At 49.9% G+C, this 22,188-nt stretch overlaps 1 protein-coding gene across 2 annotated transcripts in view; it reads left to right on the top strand.

Annotated features, from left to right (window-relative positions):
• Positions 1-1,069: 1,069 nt before the first annotated feature.
• The window catches only part of ECE1 (endothelin converting enzyme 1), a 111,108-nt gene continuing 89,989 nt past the window's right edge, over positions 1,070-22,188 (top strand). Inside the window, exon 1 of one of the 2 annotated variants that reach the window (XM_039508807.1) lies at positions 1,070-1,215. In XM_039508807.1, coding sequence (XP_039364741.1) covers positions 1,213-1,215 — 3 coding nt within the window. In that variant the 5' untranslated portion in view covers positions 1,070-1,212. Of the gene's footprint in view, positions 1,216-11,956; positions 11,976-22,188 lie in introns of those variants that run through there. The other variant, XM_039508808.1, reaches the window with a different exon arrangement.

Below are 22,188 nucleotides of genomic sequence, written 5' to 3'. Positions count from 1 at the left end.
GCCGGATATGGCACCAGGGGGACTCTGGGCACTGTCCCTACCCCGAGCACTGACTCCACAGCTCCCATTGGCTGAGCACGGAGAATGGTGACCAATGGAAGCTGTGGGGTGGTGCCTGCAGCCAGGAAAAGCAGGCAGAGCTGCCCAGCTGCCAGGGCCGCCCAGAGGATTCCGGGGGCCCGGGGTCTTCGGCGGCGGGGGGCCCTTCCGCTCCGGGACCCGCCGCCGAAGTGCCCCGAAGACGTGTGGCAGGGACCCCCCCGCTGCCGAATTGCTGCTGAAGTGGGACCCGCCGCCAAAGCGCAGCCCGGTCTTTGGCGGTAATTCGGCGGAGGGGGGTCCCCGCCGCGGATCTTCGGGGCACTTCGGCGGCGGGTCCCGGAACGGAAGGGCCCCCCGCCGCCAAATTACCGCCGAAGACCGGGCTGCGCTTCGGCGGTGGCTCCGTCTTCGGCGGTAATTCGCCAGCGGGGGGTCCTTCCGCCCCGGAGCGGAAGGACCCCCCCGCCAGCGAAGACCGGGAGCGAAGAAGCTCCTGCGCCCGTCCCCGCAAGAGTTTTCCGGGCCCCCCGGAGCGAGTGAGGGACCCCGCTCCAGGGGCCCCAAAAACTCTCGTGGGGGCCCCTGTGGGGCTCGGGGCAAATTGCCGCTCTTGCCCCCCCCCCGGGCGGCCCTGCCAGCCGCCTGTCTGGGAGCCACCCCCGAGAAGCACTGCCTGGCCGAGCCTGCACCCTGCACCCCCTCCCCGCCTCCCCCCAGGCTCAGCCCGGAGTCCCCTCCCACACGCCCAATCCTTCGGCCCCAGTCCAGAGCCCGCCGCCCCCGCCCGGCCCAGGGAAGGTGGGGGGCGGGACCGAGGGCTCAGTTAGAAAGTTGGCGGCCCTGGCCCAGCAGCAGGCGGCTCCCAGCTGTTGCCTCCGCCCGGGCTCCGGCGCACAGAGGCTCGCCCCGGCCCATCCTCCTCCTGGCCGAGGGCCGAGCCGGGCCGGGCGAGGAAGTCCGGCCCCCCGCGTCCTGATTGGCCCCTCGGCTCAGGTGCAGCCCTCGGCAGCGGCGCATAGGTCGGAGCCGCCGCTTCTCCGGCTCGGCGAGCCCGGCGGCTGGGGATCGCGCCGAGCCTCGTCCCGTGCGGAGCGGAGCCGAGCCGAGCCCGGCCGAGCCCGCTGCCGCCGCCGCGGAGGGCCCGGGAGCAGCGCGGCCGCAGGCTCAGCCATGGTGAGTGGCCGCGCCGTGGGCGAGGCGCCCCCTGGCCTGGCTGCGCGGGTCCGTGGGCTGCCTGGGAGGGCGCGGGGCGGGCAGGGGCAGGGGCAGGGGCTGCCGTCAGTCTGTGCCTCTGCGCCGCGCGGCAGCGGGGGCCGGGAACAGCCGCCGGAGCATGGACCGATCCCCGGGGATAAGAACATCCAGAGGCCACGAAACTTCAGGTTGTGGTGGGATCTGGGGCGAGGGGACCTCGAGCCGCGGCCCCCTCGGGAGCGGGAGTGAATGAAGAGACAGCGGGGGCGGCTCCAGGCCCCAGCCCGCCAAGCCGGGGGTGGGCTCTGCCGGTCGCCGCGAGGGCGGCAGGCTGCCTTGGGGGGCTTCCTGCGGTGGGTCCGCTGGTCCCATGGCTTCGGCAGACCTCCCGCAGGCTGCCACCGAATCCGCGGGCCGGGGACCTCTCGCAGGGAAGCCGCCGAAGGCAGCCTGCCTGCCGTGCCTGGGGTGGCAAAATACCTAGAGCCGCCCCTGAGAGAGAGTGACCACTAAGGCAGCCTGATGGCGTGTCTAGCTAGCATGGGGAGGGTGCATTAGGGTTCTCTGGAGAGACAGATGGTCTGGCCAATATCTGTGCCACTCGAGAGCCTGGACACCCCATGTTTTGCATGGAGGTGCTCTCCATCATCTAGGCGCTTCCCATGTATCCCACCCTCTATGTTATAGCCACCTGTGATGTCTTGGCTGGACTCCTCCGTTCCAGATTCCTGAGCAGGACTTTGAAATAAACAATGAGGATTCGGCCCTTCAAGGAATCTGTCTCGGGTTTTACACTGAGCCCAGAGCAGGCCGAATCGGGACCCTGAGAGTAAAGTCAGTGCTGTGACGCTGCCCGTGTGCACAGATCATAGGAAAGTGCAAAATCTTAGTGTCTTGGATTAAGGAGAGGGACACGCACAAAGCCACCGACCTTCCAGAACGGGCTGGACTGGGGTGGCTGGATGGCTCACCTCACCCAGACCTGAACTCAGCACAGCCTACCCAGAAGCTCTCAGATGGGGAGCAAGACTTCAGTATCATTATTTGGCAACCACGCCAACTCTAAAACTGATGAGTGGCAGCAGGGTTACTAAGCTGGGGAGCCACAGTCTCTGAATCAGAGAAGAATGGGAAATACCTAGACATGTAACTAGTTACAGACTTATGGTATATTGAGGTCTGCGTTGGAATAGAAAGCTATCACTTCAAGAATGTGGGAGGGGCTGGGGTTCTGGTCCTGTTTGTAGGCTAGGGGACTCTGTGGAGAAGAGTCTGATTGCTGCAGTGCTCCCAGTCTGGAAAAAGCCATCCTGGAAAAAGGTGGGATGAGTTGTGCCTTGGTCCCTCTAGGGAGCAGTCTGTTTTCTCTCTCTCTGTTTTGGGTTCTTGATTGTTGTTCTGAATTGTAAGAAATACAGTAGTGTTATGTTGCAACCTTCTAGTAAGGCTATTCTATGTTTTTATCTAACTTCTCTGTATGTATGTGCGCCATGGAACATAACAAGAATCACTAAAGGGTTAGGACCTAACTAATCAGACATTGAGGAGGAATTAACAAGAGGCAGTTAACTGGGGGGCAGTGGACATATGTGCTGTTTCAACTTAATAGATTAGCCTACCTAATAGAGAGGGGTGTGGTACACGGAAGGCCTCTGAGAGCAAAGGTATTCTTCCCCCACTCCCCGGAACAAATTTCTTGTAAGTGTGAATTTCACTCCAATCATGAGGCTTGCAGTGTGCAGCCTCAACAGCCCTGAGACTTTCCTTCATTGTCAAAGAGCTATATTCTGTTGGCCTTGGTCACCACCTGTGTAATGCCTACCCACTTGGTGTGATTTTCTAGTGGTGGCTGGGTCCTGTGGAGAAGTTGATAAGCCTGCTGCAGTGGCAGTTAGCAGAGCCAGATCTGGCTCTGGCAGCAGAGGCTTATGCTTTTAGATTCAGAGGTCCCCCAGGTTCAGTCCGTGTCGCAGGTGCGATGTTGTTTACTCAAGCAAAGCTCTATCTCATGCTGATGGGAGTCTGGCTTAGTCAGGATCTCAGATTTTAGCCTTTCAAAGCAGATTGTGTGTGTGTGTGTAGATTCGCCATCAAGTAAAGTGTTTGCATGGCCCTTATCATCTGAGCGCCTCTGTAATGTGCAAGCATAGAAGCTACTGGGCCAGAGGGAATGTGTAAAGTGAAAACAGCTGATACTGAGGGAAGGTGCCCAGCAGTGATCTCCAAAGGAATAAGCACGTGACTGGTGATGCAGTTTGTTGACACACCCCTTGATAGCTACAAACATTTAACATTAGGCAATGGGGATTTTTATAGCCAAGACTGTGAATCTGCCAGCAGCTGTTTGGTCTGAACAAATAACCCATCCCGGGTTGTGGTGGGGGACGATCTGCACCCTGCAGGGGCGGCACCAATGCACCAAGCGCGTGCCTGGGGCGGCAAGCCGTGGGGGGCAGCCTGCCGGTTGCCAGGAGGGCGGCAGTCAGGCTGCCTTAGGCAGCATTTCTGTGGGAGGTCCACCGATCCCACGGGTACACCGAAGGCGTGAGACAGGCAGACCTCCCGCAGGCGCCCTGCCGAAAGCTGCCTGACTGCCGTGCTTGGGGTGGCAAAATACATAGAGCTGTCCCTGGTTAACTGATGGCAGCTGGAAGTCACTACATTGTTCTGAATCCCATTAGCTTAATGTTTGACAGTGCTTGTGTTGATGGAAAGGTTCAGCAGATGGCAGCTTGAATGGGGCAGGGACTAGAGGGCGAGTCGTAGCCTCGCTAAAGAGTCACACAGCTCTGGGCCTTTTGGGAGAGAAGATTTGGGAGGTTCATGAGACAGGAAGAAGAGATGATTAAGCCCAGGCTACCAGAGTCTAGATCAAACGGAAGACTAAAGGCACAAATCTATAAACCAAGAATAGTTTTGGACACTAAAGAAATCAAAGTGGTCTTTGCTTTACACTGTTATTAATAATTTAAGCCTCAGAGTGCACCTCCCCCCAAACTCATACAGATCAGTAAACTGAGGCACTGAGCAGTTAAGTGATTTGCCAAAGTTCACACAGTGACTCAGTGACAGGGCCAAGAATAGAACCCAGCAGTTCTGACTCCCCTGTTGCCCATTCTAAACATTGGATCACACTCCCTCTTCCACCTTGTTGGGGAGATGGCGATCTTTTAAGATCCAAGCTTCTGCTAGTAGGTCAGCAGGAACTTAGTGGGTACAAGAGGAAGCAATATTTGCCCTTCTTCTCTGCTAAGGAAGCTGAAGCAGGATCTGAAGCATTTAAGTGGCTTATTTGGAATAAGCTTCCCAAAGCAACAATCCAGGCTGATTTGAGAAGCATTGGAAGGATGAGAAAGCCAAGGCTCATTTGGACAATGGGGGTGGAGTCGTCTGGGCTTCATGGCTCCCTCAGGCCCGTGCTTCCAGTTGATAATTAAATTGCTCATGTTTCCCAGCAGAACCAGGGCGGGACAGGCTGTTCCAACATGAGCAAACTCCTGATAAACGGCATTTGCATGTTGTTTCATAAGCTGGGCTGATGTGTGTCAGGGCCCCCACAAACAGGAAGCCATGGAGATTATCATACTTGTTAGGACTCTGTGTTTAGCAAAACAGCCAGGACTCTTAACGACTTTAAAAAGCTAACTGTAATTATGTTTTAATTGCCAGCAGCCTCTCCCTCCCACCCCTCTGCTAAGTAGAGAAGGAAACTTGGATGCTGGGGGCCTGAGTCTGCGTTCACTTCCACTGGTGCAAGTGCAGAGCAGCTCCAATGAAATCAATGGCCTAAGTCTGATGTGAGGTCAGAAACAGGCCCACTGTTCCTGTGGCATCTGTTATGCTCTCATGGGATGGGGACTGGGCTTTCTCTGGTTCCATAGACCCTCCCATGGAATGTTTGTCCAGCACAAATGTTTATTCTTGGCCTTTGATCTTGTAGTTCATACCTGCTTAACTTGGTTCCATAGTCCATCCCTTTACTAAATCAGTGGCTTCAAATAACAGACACCGATCACTAGCTAACAGGGACATATACAGCAGCATACATAGAACTCAGAGGCTTTTCTTCCAAAGCACAAACCCTAGCACTTATGCTAAAGGAGATTTTATTTGAGTGGTGGTAATATCAAGGTATATAGATTGTGGGTTGCAGCCACTAGGAGGCAACATAGGCTCACACTTAAGCAGGATCTGAGCACCCCACTCCAGTTGGGGTGCCACGAACCTGTTTCCCCAGTGCATGAAGGAAAATGAGTTATGTGAGGCCGTCAACTCCTCCCTCTCCTGGATTACTTATCAGCTGTTTGCTCAGCCAGAGCAAGCCCGCTAAAGGAGAGAGGATTTCAGTGCAGTACACTGCCACCCCGATATAACGCAGTCGTGGGGAGCCAAAAATCCCTACCGCGTTATAAGTGAAACGCCGTTATATTGGGGTAGCAGCGGCAGGGCTCCGGCAGCGTTTTAAAGGGTCCAGGGCTCTGGCTGCTGTGGGGAACCCGGGCCCTTTAAATCACCAGCCTAGCCCCACTGCCGCAGCCCCAGGTAGCAGCAGCAGGGCTCCAGAGGTGATTTAAAGGATCTGGGGCTCTCCGCAGCAGCCGGAGCCCTGGACCCTTTAAAACGCTGCTGGAGCCCCGCTGCTACCACGCTATATGTGAACCAGTGTTACATCAGGTTGCCTTATAGCGGGTTAGCGGTGTACTTTCATTTAAATATAGCATCCTTTGTTAGTGCAGGGCTAATGGTAAGCGGAAGGGAAAAGGACGGGCTCTGGTTAGATTTTAAAAAGAGAAGGGAATGGCTAGGAGGAAGGGCAAGTGCAGGGTTAGAGAAGATTTGGGAGGTTCATGAGATAGGAAGAAGAGATGATTAAGCCAAGGCTACCAGAACCTAGATCAAACAGAAGATTAAAGGCACAAATCTATAAACCAAGAATAGTTTTGGGCACTAAAGAAATCAAGGTGGTATTTGCTTTACATTGTTATTACAGTACAATAATAGTCCCCTATTTATCCTCTTTCATCAGTGGCTCTCAAAGTGCTCTTCAAACATTAATGATTTTAAGCCTCACAGTGCACCTCCCCCGAGACTCGTACAGATGAGTAAACTGAGGTTAGGAGGAGACATGAAAGTGTGGACGCATGCACAAACACCCCTGTAATTGTGATGTTTGGATGTAGGGTCCCGAGGTGGGAGAGGGAAGTAGAATGACTTTGGAATTTGATGTATAGCTGCAAAACCAGGGAAAGTGCTGCATGGTTCAAGATGAATGAATGCAAAGTCACAGGGTTGATTTTTCTTCTCATTTATATCCTTGTATATCAGGAGTAGCTTCATTGAAATCAATGGTGGTTACATGCTCAGCCACCTTGCACTGGTGCAGGTTCAGAGCTGATAGCAGAATGAGCCTCTACTACCAGGACCAGCTCTAGCCACCAGCAAACCAAGCACAGGCTTGGGGCAGCACAATTCCAGCATTCCGGGAGTTGCACTCCTGGAGGTATTTTTTTTGCTTGGGGCGGCAAAAAACCTAGAGCTGGCCCTGTGTAATACCCCTGGTTTCCAGCACACCACGGGCAGAATCTTATTTATATCTCAGCAGCATTTAGAGGTCCCAACTAAAGATCAGGGCTCGGGGGGGTGGGGGGTGTCAGTGTGTGTGTGGGTTTGTGACTCCCTCTGACACTGACACAGAGTGAGAGGCAGCCCCTACACTGAAGAGCTCATGGACTACAAATAGACAAGACAAAGGGTGAGAGAAAAAGATATTGTGATCCCCATTTACAGCTGGAGAACTGAGGCCCAGAGGTGTTAAGTGACTTGCCTCAGGTCTTGCAGGGAGTCTGAAATCCAAGCTGGAGTCCAGTGCCAGACCATCCTTCCTCGATGAATCCCATATGGGGATGGATTCAGAATAACTCTGTAGGCTTTGGCAGAGTCACTCCAGATCTTTTACTGTGTAACTGAGAGCAGGCTCTGGCCTTGAAAATATGGCTGAGCACCCAGTCTAGGATGCCAGCATGCTCTGTGTTTCAGAAATCCTGGGTTTGCTGAATGAACCGGCTCTGACATGTTTTGCTATTTTTAAGAATGGAATCCTTTTGCTCATCACCTGCTCGAGGGAATGTTTTGGATCTGCCTCATACACTTTCTACACATGGTTGTAAACACATGAGTGGGCGCAGCAGGCAGCCAAAGGTGTGCCAAGATTGCAGAGCTCTAGCCAGGAGGAGGAGGTGGCAGGAGAAATAACAATGTGTAAACATCATGAGGTCAGCTTTTCCCTCTGCTTTGAGCCACTCAGTGCACTACACAGCTCTCGGGGAAACTTCACTGGGCAGGCCGAGGCTGGTGAATCTGACTGGGATCTGAGCAGAAGTTCTGTGGGGTTTCCGGAGACACAGGCCAAGGCTCAGATCTTCAGTGATATTTAGGCTTCTAACACCCATTGAAATCAACTGAAGATACCTTAAAGGGGCCAGCTTTTCTGGTCTCAGGTTGGGCATGGGGACCCAAAACTCCATAGTTCCAGGGCCAAGATGGGACTGCTGTGATCAGCTAGTCGGACCTCCTTCATAACAAGGTAAATTGAGAAAACCAGACTCCTCAGTTACCTTTGAAAATCTTGGTAATTAGGAGTATTGCAGACCCCATTTGGATTGACAAGAATGATCAGTGCTGCCACCTAAGCAAACAGCAGTTAAAGACAGCGCTCCAGTGACTAGTTGTTGCAGATTCACGTCAGACCTGAAATCTATGTAACAATTAATTGATGTTTTAATTAGCACATCACCAGAAGAGAATGCAACTGGGTTTGTTAAGCACTTTATTGATCCACCAGAGAGGTATTATAAACATAAAATAATTAACCCTGTTAAAGTTAAAATAGCTTCTCATTGGAGGCACTTAATTTGAAACAGGGTCCATGCGTTTATTTGCAAGAACTGAAAGAAAAGCCCTTCCTGAAAGTGAATCATCTACATTGTGATACTGACAATCTCCAGCCTAGGGGTTATGTCAACCTTGCTTTCAAAATGAGTAAAGCTTCCTCTGCCTCTCATGTCAGTATGGGGTCATGTCAGATGAGGTTTTTTAATGGGGCTTTGAATGAGAAGTTCTCATGAGCTCAGTGCTCTGGAGCTGCCATCTAGACCTTTTCTCCACTAAGGCATTAGCCAATACATGGCAACTAACATGAGGTAAAATCCTAATGTAGACAAGACAGATTGTAATTTTAACATGAGTTAGCAAGGCAAGATAAAGCCCTAGCCTGCCCCATAGTCCCTGCCTTGACCAGTGAGCCCCCACCACATTCACTGCTCTTCTGTTCTCGGATGTGTCCAGCCTGGATTGATTTCCCAGGACCTTGTCCCTTGTGGTGCCATCTGCACCTCTGCATAGTGGGTATACCATGCTTCTGAGTCCGAGTGGGAGCTGTTACTCACTTTGCCCAGGTGCACACGGCTCCATAGTGGGGCTCTGGGCTTTTGTGCTAGCATTGGAGTAGAGGATTGGAACGCCTGATCCCTGGCTCTCTGCCCAGCCATGCTGGGTAGTTCTGGGTGGGCTTGGACAATGTGAATGAGTTTGGGCCGTTCACATCTTTCACGTGAACATAAAGGAGATTTAAAGGAATGGCAATTTTTTTTTGTTTTTGTTTTTTGTTGTTGTTTTTAGTTGGGTTTGTGCAGAGGGTATGTTTGCAATTTATGATGTATAAATAAGCACCAAATATGTGCATGTATCTTTTCCCCCCTCTGCTTGTTTTTCTTAGTAACATAAAATCTGGTTTTGCTGGAGGAATTTCTGGTTATCTCAGCAGTTTGTTGCGACCTCTTTCACATTAATGGTGGTGGTTGCTGGAATTTTAACAAAGTGAGAGACAAGGTGGGTGAGAGCATGGTTGCTGTTGGGGCTTCTGAGGTGGGTGAAAGCAGACAATCACTACACTCTTGAATGAACTCACACAGAAAAACAATAAAAGACAAAAACCAACTATCAGCCATGGGTGAACACTTTTCGCAAAAAGAATGAGGAGTATTTGTGGCACCTTAGAGACAAACAAATTTATTTGAGCATAAGCTTTTGTGGGCTAAAACCGACTTGCTCAGATAAATTTCTTAGTCTCTAAGGTGCCACAAGTATTCCTCGTTCGTTTTTGCTGATACAGACTAACACGGCTGCTACTCTGAAACTTTTCACAAAGTGATCACTCCGTATCTGACCTCTTGGTCCTAGTCCTCAAAGGAAATGGCAAAAACCCTTCAAAAGATGAGCCTGGGAGCTTAAACTCATAACTCTGCTACATATTAAAAAATCATGAACTCATCCAGAGACCTTGGCTTTATGGCTCATCACAACCATTGGTAACCTACTAACCCTTGTTTGTCCTTTGACTGCAGAGGTGTTAATTGCCCACTTCATTTTAAATGATCTCCTGCAACATGTGATAACCCCTTATGCTTAACAATCTCTCCCTCTGATAATTTAGCTGTGACACACTGGTTACCTTTTCCGGACCTGAAGAAGAGCTTTGTGGAGCTCAAAAGCTTGTCTCTTTTACCAACAGAAGCTGGTCCAGTAACAAGAGTTACCTCGCCCACCTTGTATCTCTCCTATCCTGGGAGAAATACAGCTACAACACCATTGCAAATAACAATGGCAGATACTGAATTTCTCTTGTGTTAATTAGACATTGGAGCTAAATAGGTATGAACAAAATAAAATATTTCACTAGTTCTCTAGCCACCACAGATTCTTCTAGGCTAAACAAGACCTGATTTTCCATTTTCTTCATGGAGACCAAAAACAAACAATTTTGTTTGTTACAGTCCTGTCTAAGGAGCTTTTATATGCAATAAAGAAGCAAAAAGTGGCATAATCCATTTCTTCCCCCCTATGTAAGAATGGCCATACTGGGAAAGACCAATGGTCCATCTAGCCCCGTATCCTGCCTTCCAACAATGGTCAGTGTCAGATGCTTCAGAGGGAATGAACAGAACATGGCAATTATCAAGTGATCATCCCCTGTTGTCCAGTATCACCTTCTGGCAACTCACGGTTTAGGGACACTCGGAGTATGGGATTGTATCGCTAGCTAATAGCCATTGATGGACCTAACCTCCATGAACCGATCTCATTCTTTTTTGAACCCAGTTATACTTTTGGCCTTCACAACATCCCCTGGCAATGAGTTCCACAGGTTGACTGTGTTCAGGGGTGGCGGGTTTGTATAATTTTTGGTGGTGCCCAGAACAGGTTCAAGTCCCACCCCACTCTCCACCTGCCTAAGGCTGTGGGAGAGAGTTTGGATGTGTGTGGGGTCAGGCTCTGGGACGGAGTTTGGGTGCAGGCTCTGGGCTGGGGCAAGGGGTTGGGGTGCAGGAGAGTGTCCAGGGGACAGGCTCTGGGAGGAAGTTGGGGTGCGGGGGCTGGGGTTTGGGGTTCGTGTGTGGGGTCTGGGGTGCAGGAAGGGTGTGGCAGTCGGGTTCTGAGAGGGAGTTTGTGTGTGGGGTCTGAGTTTGGACAGGGAGTTGGGGTGTGAGAGAGGTTGAGGGGGTGCAGCACTTATCTCGGGTGGCTCCCAGAAGTGACCCACACCCACCTCTGGCAGCAGCTCCTAGACGGGATGTTGGAGGGGTCTCCACATGCCACTGCCCACAGGCACTGCCCCACAGCTCCCATTGGCTGCAGCTCAGGGCAGGGGTAGTGCGTGGAGACACACCCTTCCTCAGGGGCTGCAGGGATGTGTCAGCCGCTTCTGGAAGCAAAGCAGGAGGGAAGCAGCCTTAGCCCGCCTTAGCCGTTGTGCTGCCTGGCCCTTTAAAATTATCTGTTTGATTCATTGAATTTCATCTGCCATTTGGTTGCTCAGTCACCTAGTTCAGTGAGATCCCTTTGTAACTCTTCACAGTTAGCTTTGGACTTAACTATTTTCAGTAATTTTGTGGTGTCTGCAAATTTTACCACCCTTTTTCCAGATAATTTATGAATATGTTGAATAGCACAGATCCTTGGAATGACCCCGCTATTTATTTTTTTCTCCATTATAACTAACCATTTTTTCCTACCCTTTGTTTTCTAACTTTTAACCAGTTACTGGTCCATGATGAGAGGACCTTCCCTCTTATCCCGTGACAACTTACTTTGCATAAGAGCCTTTGGTGAGGGACCTCACTTGTCAAAGGCTTTCTGAAAGCCCAAGTACTCTCTAGCCACTGGATCCACTTTAAAGTCTACTTTACAGAGTGATTGTTCAGACAGCTGGAATGTGCATATTGTTTACTTTGCACCACGGAGAGTGAGATCCTGCCAGGTGCTGAAGGCTCTGAGCTCTGTACTGGGTTCCCACAGACAGAGCTCCCGTGTAGCATGCACAGAACCAGCCGAAAGGGAAGAAGATTTACAAAGAAGAGTGTGACCGCAACAGCTCAACCCCCTGCATCCTCTCCCTGCTTCAGAGGATATCTGGCAATCATTAGCAGAGGAAGTGATTCAGTGAAAGGGAACCTCTCGGGCGTATGCTCTCACGTAGTTGCACCTTGACAGCGTGTGGGCTGGGCTCTGTTAACAGAAGCTTCAACGGGTTTGCATGTACAAGCTTCACAGTCCTCTAAGGTCTGGTGCCATCCCCTCCTCCCCCCATACAGCTGAGAGCTCTTTTAAAGAGTCTCCTGGGACTCTCTTCCATCTCAAAGAATCACCCCAGGCCGCTGCCCTCCAGGCTGAATTGGTAAGAGGTGAGTCAGTGTCTTACTTCATGGAATTGTTCTTGTTTTTAACCTTTTAAAAAAATAGTCTGGGGAAGAGGGTCTGGTGCCTAGGGGACGCTGGGTTAACATTACGTTTGCTTCTATCAGGTGAAAGGGATTTCCTCCAGGGGCCTGGCATTGGAAGGATGGGAGTGAGCGCACATCCCTCCTGCTGGCAAATCTCCCTGTCTCACATTGTCATTGAATGGCATGTGCTAGGCTATGTCATTGCGTGTCTGTCCACCCCTTTGCCTTCCCCATCTATGGAGACTGTGAACCCTTCAGGGCAGGTTTGTGCAGTGCCTAGGACAATGGTGCCCTGGCCTTGGTTGGTCCCTAGACACCACTGAAATAAACCAGGTTAATAATATAATAATGGAATGTGGGAAGGATGGGAATGAAGAGCTGCAGGTCAATGGGAGTTTTGCACACATGAGGATTATGGGATCTAATGCTATCACCAGGGGCTAGGAAATGGATCAAGACTTGCTTTGGGAGGGATCCTCCAACAGGCAGCCAGCTGCTCTGGGCAGATTTAGCACAGAGATTTTAGTGCCAAATCCTGCTCCCAGTGAAGTCAATGGGAGTGTACAGGTATCTGTAAGAACCTGTTGATCAGCCTTCCATCAGGGAAGGCATCCCTAGAGGGGTCTCCTTCCAGTTGGGTGTGTTGATCACTTCTTTTAGGTGTCCCCAAAAAGTGGCATTTGAGGGACCTAGTCAGTGTCATTTATTCTGTGGGGTTCTTTAATGAAATGGCTCATTCCGGAGTACTAGTGATGTATAAGCCCAGTTTAGTGCTCTGATACCACGGTGGTGAGTTTGTAACAAATGCCGATGCAGAGAGAGATACCAGAACTCCTTGGAGCCAGATGGATGAGCAGGCAAAATGGACCACTTGGGTTCCGGGGAGGGTCTGGACACTGCAGGAGGAAGAGCAGGATTAGCTGCACCAAGGTTGGCTCTCTAAAGAGGGTTTTCTAAACCTCAAGGAAATGCCCAGCCTGTCTTTGCCTTAGTTTTCACCTTATTCACTAAGTGCTGAAGCCATACGTTCAGTGTGCACCAGCTGTGGCTTCTCACTTCCCATAGTTCCAGCGACACTGTGCAATGGTGGTCTTTTGAGATGCCACTTGCAGACTAACAGCCCAGCATCAGAAAGGCAGAAGCGTAACTCTAACACAGGAGAAAGGGGAAGCAGCACTTTGAGAAAGCATGAGCTTATCTGCGTGTATCTGAAACTGCAGTGGAAACAACCAGAAAAATGGCTGCCCATTTTTAACATGTTCTGGTGTGTAAGAGTCCTCTGAGCAGAGTTAAGCAAAGATAGCTCCCCTTGTACTGACTGCGTGGCCAAGGTATCGCCCTCTGGCAGAGCTATGGTAGGCAGATTCTCTAGCAGAGTGGACATTAAAGTGTAGATCCGTGAGAGTCAAGGGAGCTTCTCTCACCAGTGGAGGTAGCTCTGTCGATGGGAGTAGCCCTCTGTTAAGATAGTGCTCTCTACACTAGAAGATAGGTCGGTATAACTGTATTGCTTGTCCAAACCCCTGAGATGTGGTTATACAGTGTGGTAAACCCAGGACAAACAGCTACAAAGGGGAGGACGGGGTAGTAATTAATCCCAGGGGGTTAAAAGGCCTCTCCCAATCCACTGAGGAGAGAGAACCATGGGGAATTAAGGTTCAGCTGGAAAAGGGGTTACCAGGGAACTAATTAGGTTCAGCTGACTCCAACTGCTGGAGACCTTTTTAAACCCGCCCCTGCGTGGAAGGAGCGGGGGTGAGAGAAGCAGGGAAGCTGCCAGTAGGCTGGGTGCAGCAAGACACCAAACCCTCCCAGGAAGGAAGGCTGCACTCCCTCCTCAGAAGGGAAGGAAAACAAGCACAAGGGACAGACTGGGGAAAGGAATAGCCGGACCCTGTGCTACCGGTAACGATATGCCTTGCCCAAGCCTGTGTCTCCAAGGCTAAAAAGGACTTGGGCCTGGTCTACACTACGACTTTATCTCGAATTTAGTAGCGTTAAACCGAATTAACCCTGCACCCGTCCACACAACAAAGCCCTTTACTTCGATATAAAGGGCTCTTAATATCGATATCTGTACTCCTCCCCAACGAGGGGAGTAGCACTGAAATCGGTATTGCCATTTCGAATTAGGATTAGTGCGGCTGCAATTCGACGGGATTGGCCTCTGGGCGCTATCCCACAGTGCACCATTGTGACCGCTCTGGACAGCAATCTGAACTCGGATGCACTGGCCAGGTAGACAGGAAAAGCCTCACAAACTTCTGAATTTCATTTCCTGTTTGCCCAGCGTGGAGCACCGATCAGCACAGGTGACCATGCAGTCCCAGAATCAAAAAAGAGCTCCAGCATGGACTGTACAGGAGATGAATCTGTTCTATCAGAACTCCGTTCCAATAGACGAAATGCCAAAACATTTGAAAAAATCTCCAAGGCTATGATGGACAGAGGCCACAACAGGGACTCAACACAGTGCTGCGTGAAACTTAAGGAGCTGAGACAAGCGTACCAGAAAGCCAAAGAATCAAATGGACGCTCACGGAGGGAGGGGCGACTGATGACTGTAGCTATCCCACAGTTCCTGCACTCTCCGAAAACCATTTGAATTCTTGGCTGAGCTCCCAAAGCCTGAAGGGTCAAAAACATTGTTGCGGGTGGTTCAGGGTATATGTCGTCAGCTCCCCCCCCGCCGTGAAAGCACAGGGAAAAAAATCGTTTCTCGCCTTTTTTCAATGTCACCATATATCTATTGGATGCTACTGGCAGACACGGTGCTGCAGCGCTACACAGCAGCATCCCCTTCCCTTCCCTTGCGGATGGCAGACGGTACAGTATGACTGGTATCTGTCATCGTCGTTCTGTGGGTGCTCCTGGCTGGCCTCAGTGAGGTTGGCTGGGGGCGCCTGGGCAAAAATGGGACTGACTCCAGGTCATTCTCTTCTTTAAGTTTTGTCTAATGGAGATTCAGTCCTCCCTGGAATATGATGCCAGCTGGAGGCTTCTGCCTCAGGCTGCTCTCCCAGTCAGCAGCACCACGCGGTCGCGCCCACCCCTTGCTACCAGGGCTCACAATCAGATACTTAGACCTCTACATTTTGCTGCAAATAAAAAAAATTAAGCTGCCGTTTAGAACTGTCCCCCAACATACATATCCTGGGACATTTTGTATTTTACTAGTGTCAACCAAAGGCCCACACAATGGAGATTCAGTCCTGCCTGTGCTTCTATCCTAGTGCTTGTCACAGATTCCCATTTTCAGCTATAGGCTGAGCAAGTGCAGAATGGTGGTTCACTCTACTTTGCTGTCAGCCAACCGCCCTCCCCTCCCCCCTTTGATCTCTGCTTGCAGAGGCAATAAAGTCAGTGTTGTTTCTTATTCATGCATTCTTTATTACTTTGTCACACACATGGGGGGGATAACTGCCACGGTAGCCCAGGAGGGGTGGGGGAGGTGGGAAGCAACGGGTGTTGTTGTTGCAGAGGCACCCCCTACAATGGCATGCAGCTCATCATTTCTGCGGGATATCTGGGGCTCTGACCCGGAGCAGCCGTTTGCCTTTCTTGTTCTTTAGTAGGCTTGCCTGATATTCTAGGCAGGACTGACTCTCCATTAGACAAAACTTAAAGAAGAGAATGACCTGGAGTCATTCCCATTTTTGTCCAAGGCACCCCCGACCGACCTCACCGAGGCCGGCCAGGAGCACTCATGACAGCAGCAGGTGGTACAGTATGGCTGGTAACCGTCTTTGCTAACTTGCAAAAGGCAAGGGGATGCTGCTGTGTGGCACTGCAGTACTGCGTCTGTCAGCAGCATCCAGTAGACATATGGTGACAGTGAAAAAAGGCTGAATGGGCTCCATGGTTGCCGTGCTATGGCGTCTGCCCGGGCAATCCAGGGAAAAGGGTGCGAAATGATTGTCTGCCGTTGCTTTCACGGAGGGAGGATTGAGTGACGACATTTACCCATAACCACCCGTGACAGTTTTGGCCCCATCAGGCATTGGGATCTCAACCCAGAATTCCAATGGGCAGGGGAGACTGCGGGAACTATGGGATAGATACCCACAGTGCAATGCTCCGGAAGTTGACGGTAGCCTCGGTACATGGATGCACGCCGCCGAATTAATGTGCTTAGTGTGGCCGTGTGCCCTCGACTCTATACAATCTGTTTCCAAAAATTGGTTTCTGTAAAATCGGAATAATCCCGTAGTGTAGACATACCCTGAGCCTGCTGAGGAGAAGAAGGTACTTTGCCACAACAAACATAAGCTTGTAGTGTAAACCAAGGCTCAGAGCCTGTAAAAGTGGCTTATCCTTAGTGTTACTCTATTGAAGTCAGTGGAGTTGCATCTGGGATGAATTTGACCCATTGGCTTTAGGCTAGAGCTCCCGGGTACTGGAATGGGATGGATGGCTTTATAGTTTGGGAAGTAGTAATCTTGGATTTCTATAGTGCCACTTGTCCTAAAGCAGTGGTCCCCAACGCGGTGCTTTTGGGGGCATCTATGTGCGCCTGCATACTGGCCGGCGGACAAGCATCCGCTGAAATGCTGCTAAAAAGCGGCATCGCCAAGAGGCGCTGCCGCCGCCGAAATGCCGCTGATTTTCGGCGGCGACACCTCTTAACGACGCTATTTCAGTGGCATTTTGGCAGATGCTTGTCCGCTGGCCACGGTCCTCGGTGGCTCGTCATCTGGCGCCCGCCACCCGGAAAAGGTTGGGGACCACTGCCTTAAAGAAACCCAATGCACACTGAAAACTATTTACCCAAGAATCACTACTCTGTGCAAACAGTGGCCTTTCTAGGAAGGGGAAGACACTTCATGTACTTCTGAAAGGCAGCCTCTGGGGCCCAGCATGGCAGCAAATAGTCCACTGTTAGGAAAGGAAACAAAGGGGGCTGTATCCAGCTGAAATTGCAGGGTGGATCTTATTCCACAGAATGTCATTAACTGGAAAGCATGTGTCTTAGACTGATTGCTCTTCTTTCCTATCACAGCAGTTCTCAAACTATGGTCTGCAGGACACTTGGTGGTGGTCAGTGGAGAGCTGGCTGCCACAGGGTTCCTTCCTTGTTTCCAGCTGCTAAATTGCATTAACGGAAGCTAAAATATCTCCTTACATCACTTTTCCATGTTGTTAATTACTGCTATCAGACAAGGGTATTGTGCAACAGTAAACAGGAGGGAAACAGGGCCAGGCTACCTCAAATAGAAGGGAACTAGGTCCTAGTGATGACAACAGATAAGGGAGACACAGGACATTCTCTCTTTAAGATGTGGTCCTTGCTATGAAAATGTCATCCCCTGGTCTAGGGCACGGTCCCTTCCTTTAGAGACCTGAAATTGCTTAGAAGAACTTCCTTCTGGAGGACATGCTCTAAGCATTATCTGCCCATGAACGTCCTGCAGCGTGAGGCCTGTTTGGGTGATTCTTTTTCAGCTTGCTTTGTCATGCAACCACTGAATTCTTCTTTCCGGTCTGTGGCTGGGAGCAAGGGCTGTGACCTCGGCATTCTTTAGCCTGACCTCTTGCTGCAGTCCTCTGTTCTACCCCCCTCCCCCTCTGATGCCACCGATCAGCCAAGAGCCTGTGGTAGGGAAGCTATTCCCCTTTGGCTTTTCAATATTTCAAAGGAAACCCGAAGGGGAAGAGCGAATTAGAGCTACATTAAATAACTATTTCCAAAGACTGATTTCTTTATCTGGTTGAGAGGGGTTATTTGTGGGAAGGTTTCAAGTATACAAATGGGAGGGAGACAGGCTCTGGGATATGTCAGCTGGGTAAACTGTGCTGCAGCCATCCAGGTGCTGTACAGAGTTTGCAGGGGTGCCGGAACCTGGGGCAGCCATAGGGGCACTGCCTGCCCACTTTTTCACGTAGACATAGTTTGGGGGGCAGGTGGCCACACTGCCCCCAAACTGCAAGCCTCAGGCAGGCACCGAGTGGCATCAGCAGGAGCTGCACTTCACGGCAGGAGAGCTGACAGGGTTAAGGGGCCCCCTCAACCCTGCTTGCAGTGCCAGCCTCTTCCTAGTGTGGAGCAGCCCCCCCTTGCCACAAGGCCCAGGCCCCAGAGGCCCTGCCCTGCTCTACTTTTCCCTCTGAGACCCCACCTCCTGGCCAGGCCAGAAGCTGTAGCTGAGCTGCAATAAGGCCGCTCTCTACCTGCTCTAGACAGGACATGGGCTGGGGGCTGTTCTCAGGCAGCCTGGTTAGATGGAGCTAGGAATTATTATAATAATACAGGCCAGAGAATCCATGCAGCGAGCCCTGCCTGAAGCCCAATAGTTCAAGGCTGAACTAGGCCCTAGTTGAGGAAGGCATTATAGCACGAGTTTCAGTGCATTCTCTTTAACAGAGTACCCCACCATGTCCGCGTGCTTTAGTCCCCCTGATGTCATTGCAATTTAAGTGTGGGCCCCACAAAAGTGCTTAGACACCAAGTCCCAGTTTTGGTTCCACTGTGATCCACAAAACTCCCACTGAGTCATGTAGGTGCCTAAAGTCACTTGTTTCAGAGTAGCAGCCGTGTTAGTCTGTATCCGGAAAAAGAACAGGCGTACTTGTGGCACCTTAGAGACTAACACATTTATTTGAGCATAAGCTTTCGTGGACTGCAGCTCACTTCATCAGATGCATAGAATGGAACATGTAAGAAGTGTGTGTGTGTGTGTGTGTACACATACACACAGAGAAGATGCCATACCAGCTCTAAGAGGCTAATTAATTAAGATGACCTGTTACCAGTAGGAAAAGAAAACTTCTGTAGTGATGATCAAGATGGTCAATTACAGACAGTTGACAAGAGGTGTAAGTGCCTCCCCAAACAGCCAGGCATGGCCCAGGCCACACTCCACCCCCCCCAGGGCCCTGCTTCAGCAGCGCTGCTGGGCTCCAGGGGGCTGGGGCCATGCCGCTCTTCCTCCTGGCATTCAGGGGCTGGGGGTGGGGAAGGCTGGGCACTAGCCAGCCTGGGGCGGGGTCCGGTGGCTGTGGGGGGGGCTCTGGGTTCTGGGGCATGCAGAAGGGGCGGGGTTTGGGGTTAGCCTCCCCAAGCCAAAGGTTCATGCACCACCCATGTGCACCAGCCAATCACGCTGGCCCCCTGATTGGCCGTACTGTAGGGACAGCTCTGGCAGTGACTGCTCTTGGGCTGTGCTCCCTTTAGCACCTCACTGGCTTCCTGCAAGAAATTGGATTTGCTGCCTCAAGATCTTTTCTTAACTTGCCCTTGTATTTCATATTTTAAATGCTTCTTTATTAACCAACCTTTATAGTTTCTACCATGTGCTTACTAAACAGTCTCAACTTTATAAAATTCCCTTTTTTTCTGCCATGTGCTCTTTTTTAACCTAACTTTATATTTAATACACTTTTTTAATTTATCTCAAAACATTTTTATTCTTTAATAACATGTTGAACTAGTCCTTTAAAATCATCTGTCCTTACTAAACCTAATCAAACAATCTTTCTTCTGTTTAATAACCTTTCTTTCCTTTTTTCCTCTAAACTTTAAAAAACACCCCACCTCCTTTAAGTCCTCTTTCTATTCTTTTAACCTTTTTCTCTAAACAATTAACCAAATGTATCAAAGCACAAACACGCAACATTCCCCCTATTCAAACATAAAAAATAATAAATTTTTTTTTTCAAAATGGTCAGTGACACCAAACCTCGACACCAATGGGAATGGAGGGCGGGACATAAGTCCAAAATGGGGCATGGAGACCTGTAAAAAATACATGGTGATGAATACTATCGAGGTATATACAACTTACGTGTGCTAGCTTTGATCAAGCAGCGCGCTGAAGCCAGCAAATAGCAGAAAACAGAGGAGTTGGACTGGGCATTCATAAGGGGAGCTTGGGAGTGCTGAATAGGCAGGGTTCTTTCTTAAACAGGAGTTAAGGAGGGAAGACTATGACAACTACAGAGGCAGCTGTGGTAGTGAGCCAAAGAATGGTAGAGACAATGAAGAGGATTGCATGTGGAAGATGTGGGATGTATGTTATTCTGGAGAGGGGACCTGAAAGTGCTTTGAAGTGCCATCTGATAGAACTGATGGAAGAGAAAATCAGATGCAGCCAGAAACTATCGTTGAGTTTAGAAGGGGATTTGAATGGATGATAGAGGAAGGCTGAAGGGAGGAAGATGCATGCCGCATAAGGCACGGTGAGGGGAGACTGCTGGGTGAAGAAAGTGGCCATGGAAGCAAGTGACTCTGATAACTAGGCAGAAGAACAGACTGGTTACCTAGCCCTACTAGAAGAGGGGCAGAGACAATGGAGAAAGCCGGAGTTTGGAGCCCTAGGCAGATAGAGGATGACTTTCAGAGGATTGCAGGTGAGAACAGAAGACAAGACAACTTGCAGCCAGAAAGAAGAGAAGAGGGAAGGCTGGAGAATCACACCAACACCAGGAAGAGGCAGGTCTATGTGATTGGGGACTCCCTATTGAGAACAGTCAGGCTTGTAACCCAGAGCTGATCTGGAGAACAGAAAGGTGTGCTGTCTGCCAGGAGTTAACATATTGGATGTGGACCTGAGACTGAAGAGGAACCTAATGGGAGCAGGAAAGGATTGACTGATTGTCCTTCATGTGGGAACAAAGATACTGCTAAATTCTCGCTGGGACATATCAAGGGAAACTATGCCAGGCTGAAGAAGATGCTTAAAGAAATGAAGGTTCAGGTGATCTTCAGTGGAATTCTACCTGCCCCTAGAAGAGAACAAAGGCAAGGCAAGATTACGATCATCATCAGATGGCACGGGCAGTGGTGCTACAAGGAGAGCCTTGGAATGTTCGACCACTGGGAGGTATTCACAGACAGAAGGCTGCTCTCGTGATGAAGGCTGGTACAGCTAATTAAAAGAGCTTTAAACAAAGAATTTGGGGGAGATGGTTGGAAGATGCTCATGTAATCCCTGTGCATGATTCTAATACTGAGCAGGAGGAAAATCAAGTGAGAGGGGATACAATAATGGCGAAAGGAACAACAGAGGTAGAAGAGAGTCTCAAATCACTTGACAAGAATGGTCAGGTAGGTGATACTCGCAGTAAAATGACTGCACCTAATCAGGTGAGGAATCTGGGTAAGGCCAAGCAGAAAGAATGAAGATATCTGTTCACCAGTGCAAAGAGCCTGGGTGACAAAACGGAGGAACTAGAACTTAGAACTATTGGTGCAGGAAGTGAAACCTGATATTATAGGGATAACAGAAACTTGGTGGAATAGTAGTCATGACTCAAGCATGGGTTTGAAGGGTATGTGCTGATCAGGAAGGACAGAAGTAAAGGTAAGGGTGGTGGAGTAGCACTGTGTATTAATGGCACGGTGGACTAGAGAAACGATGGAATGGATACAATGGAATCTATTTGGGTAAAATTCAGTTTGGGGAAGAATGGTAACAGAGGCTGCACAGAAATAGTGATTGGGATCTGCTACAGACCCCCAGGATCCGATTTGGATATGGATAGAGACCTCTTTAATATTAAACAAACATTACCAGGAATTGGGTGATTATGGGAGACTTTAACTTCCCAGATATAGATTGGACGACAAATGCTAAGGATCTGAATGTGTGGGAGGCTTGGAATTACTTTAAATCAAAGTTACAAAAAATACCTGAACCCGACATCCCAAGCAAAGTCAAAAAATTCATAGGGAAGGGTTGCAGCCCAACCTGGACGAACAAGCATCTCAAAGAGGTGGTTATAAGAAAGCAGAAAGCCTACCAGGAATGGATCAGCAAAGAAAGCTACCTCTTTCAGTTCAGAAAGTGTACAGAAAAAGTGAGAACTTCCAAAAGCCAAGCAGAGTTAGAACTTGCAAAGGAGATTAAAACCAATAGTAAAAGGTTCTTCAGCCATATAAATAAAAAGAAAACATGAAAAGAAGTGGGATCACTAAACACTGAGGATGGGGTTGAGATTAAAGATAATCTAGGCATGACCCAACACCTTAACAAATATTTTGTCTCAGTTTTTAATAGGCATAGTGAGGAGCTTAGGGGCAGTGGCAGGATGGTTAATAGAAATGGGAATATGGAAGTAGAAATTACCACATCAGAGGTGGAAACCAAACTCAAACAGCTTAATGGGATTGGAACATGAAATTGCAAGCCTCATAGCAAGGATTTTTAATGAACCTATAAACTTGGGGGTTGTAGCC

Source organism: Mauremys reevesii, linkage group 21, assembly GCF_016161935.1.
Source record: "Mauremys reevesii isolate NIE-2019 linkage group 21, ASM1616193v1, whole genome shotgun sequence".
NCBI lineage: Eukaryota > Metazoa > Chordata > Testudines > Geoemydidae > Mauremys > Mauremys reevesii.
This window is presented reverse-complemented; position numbering and strand designations above follow the sequence as displayed.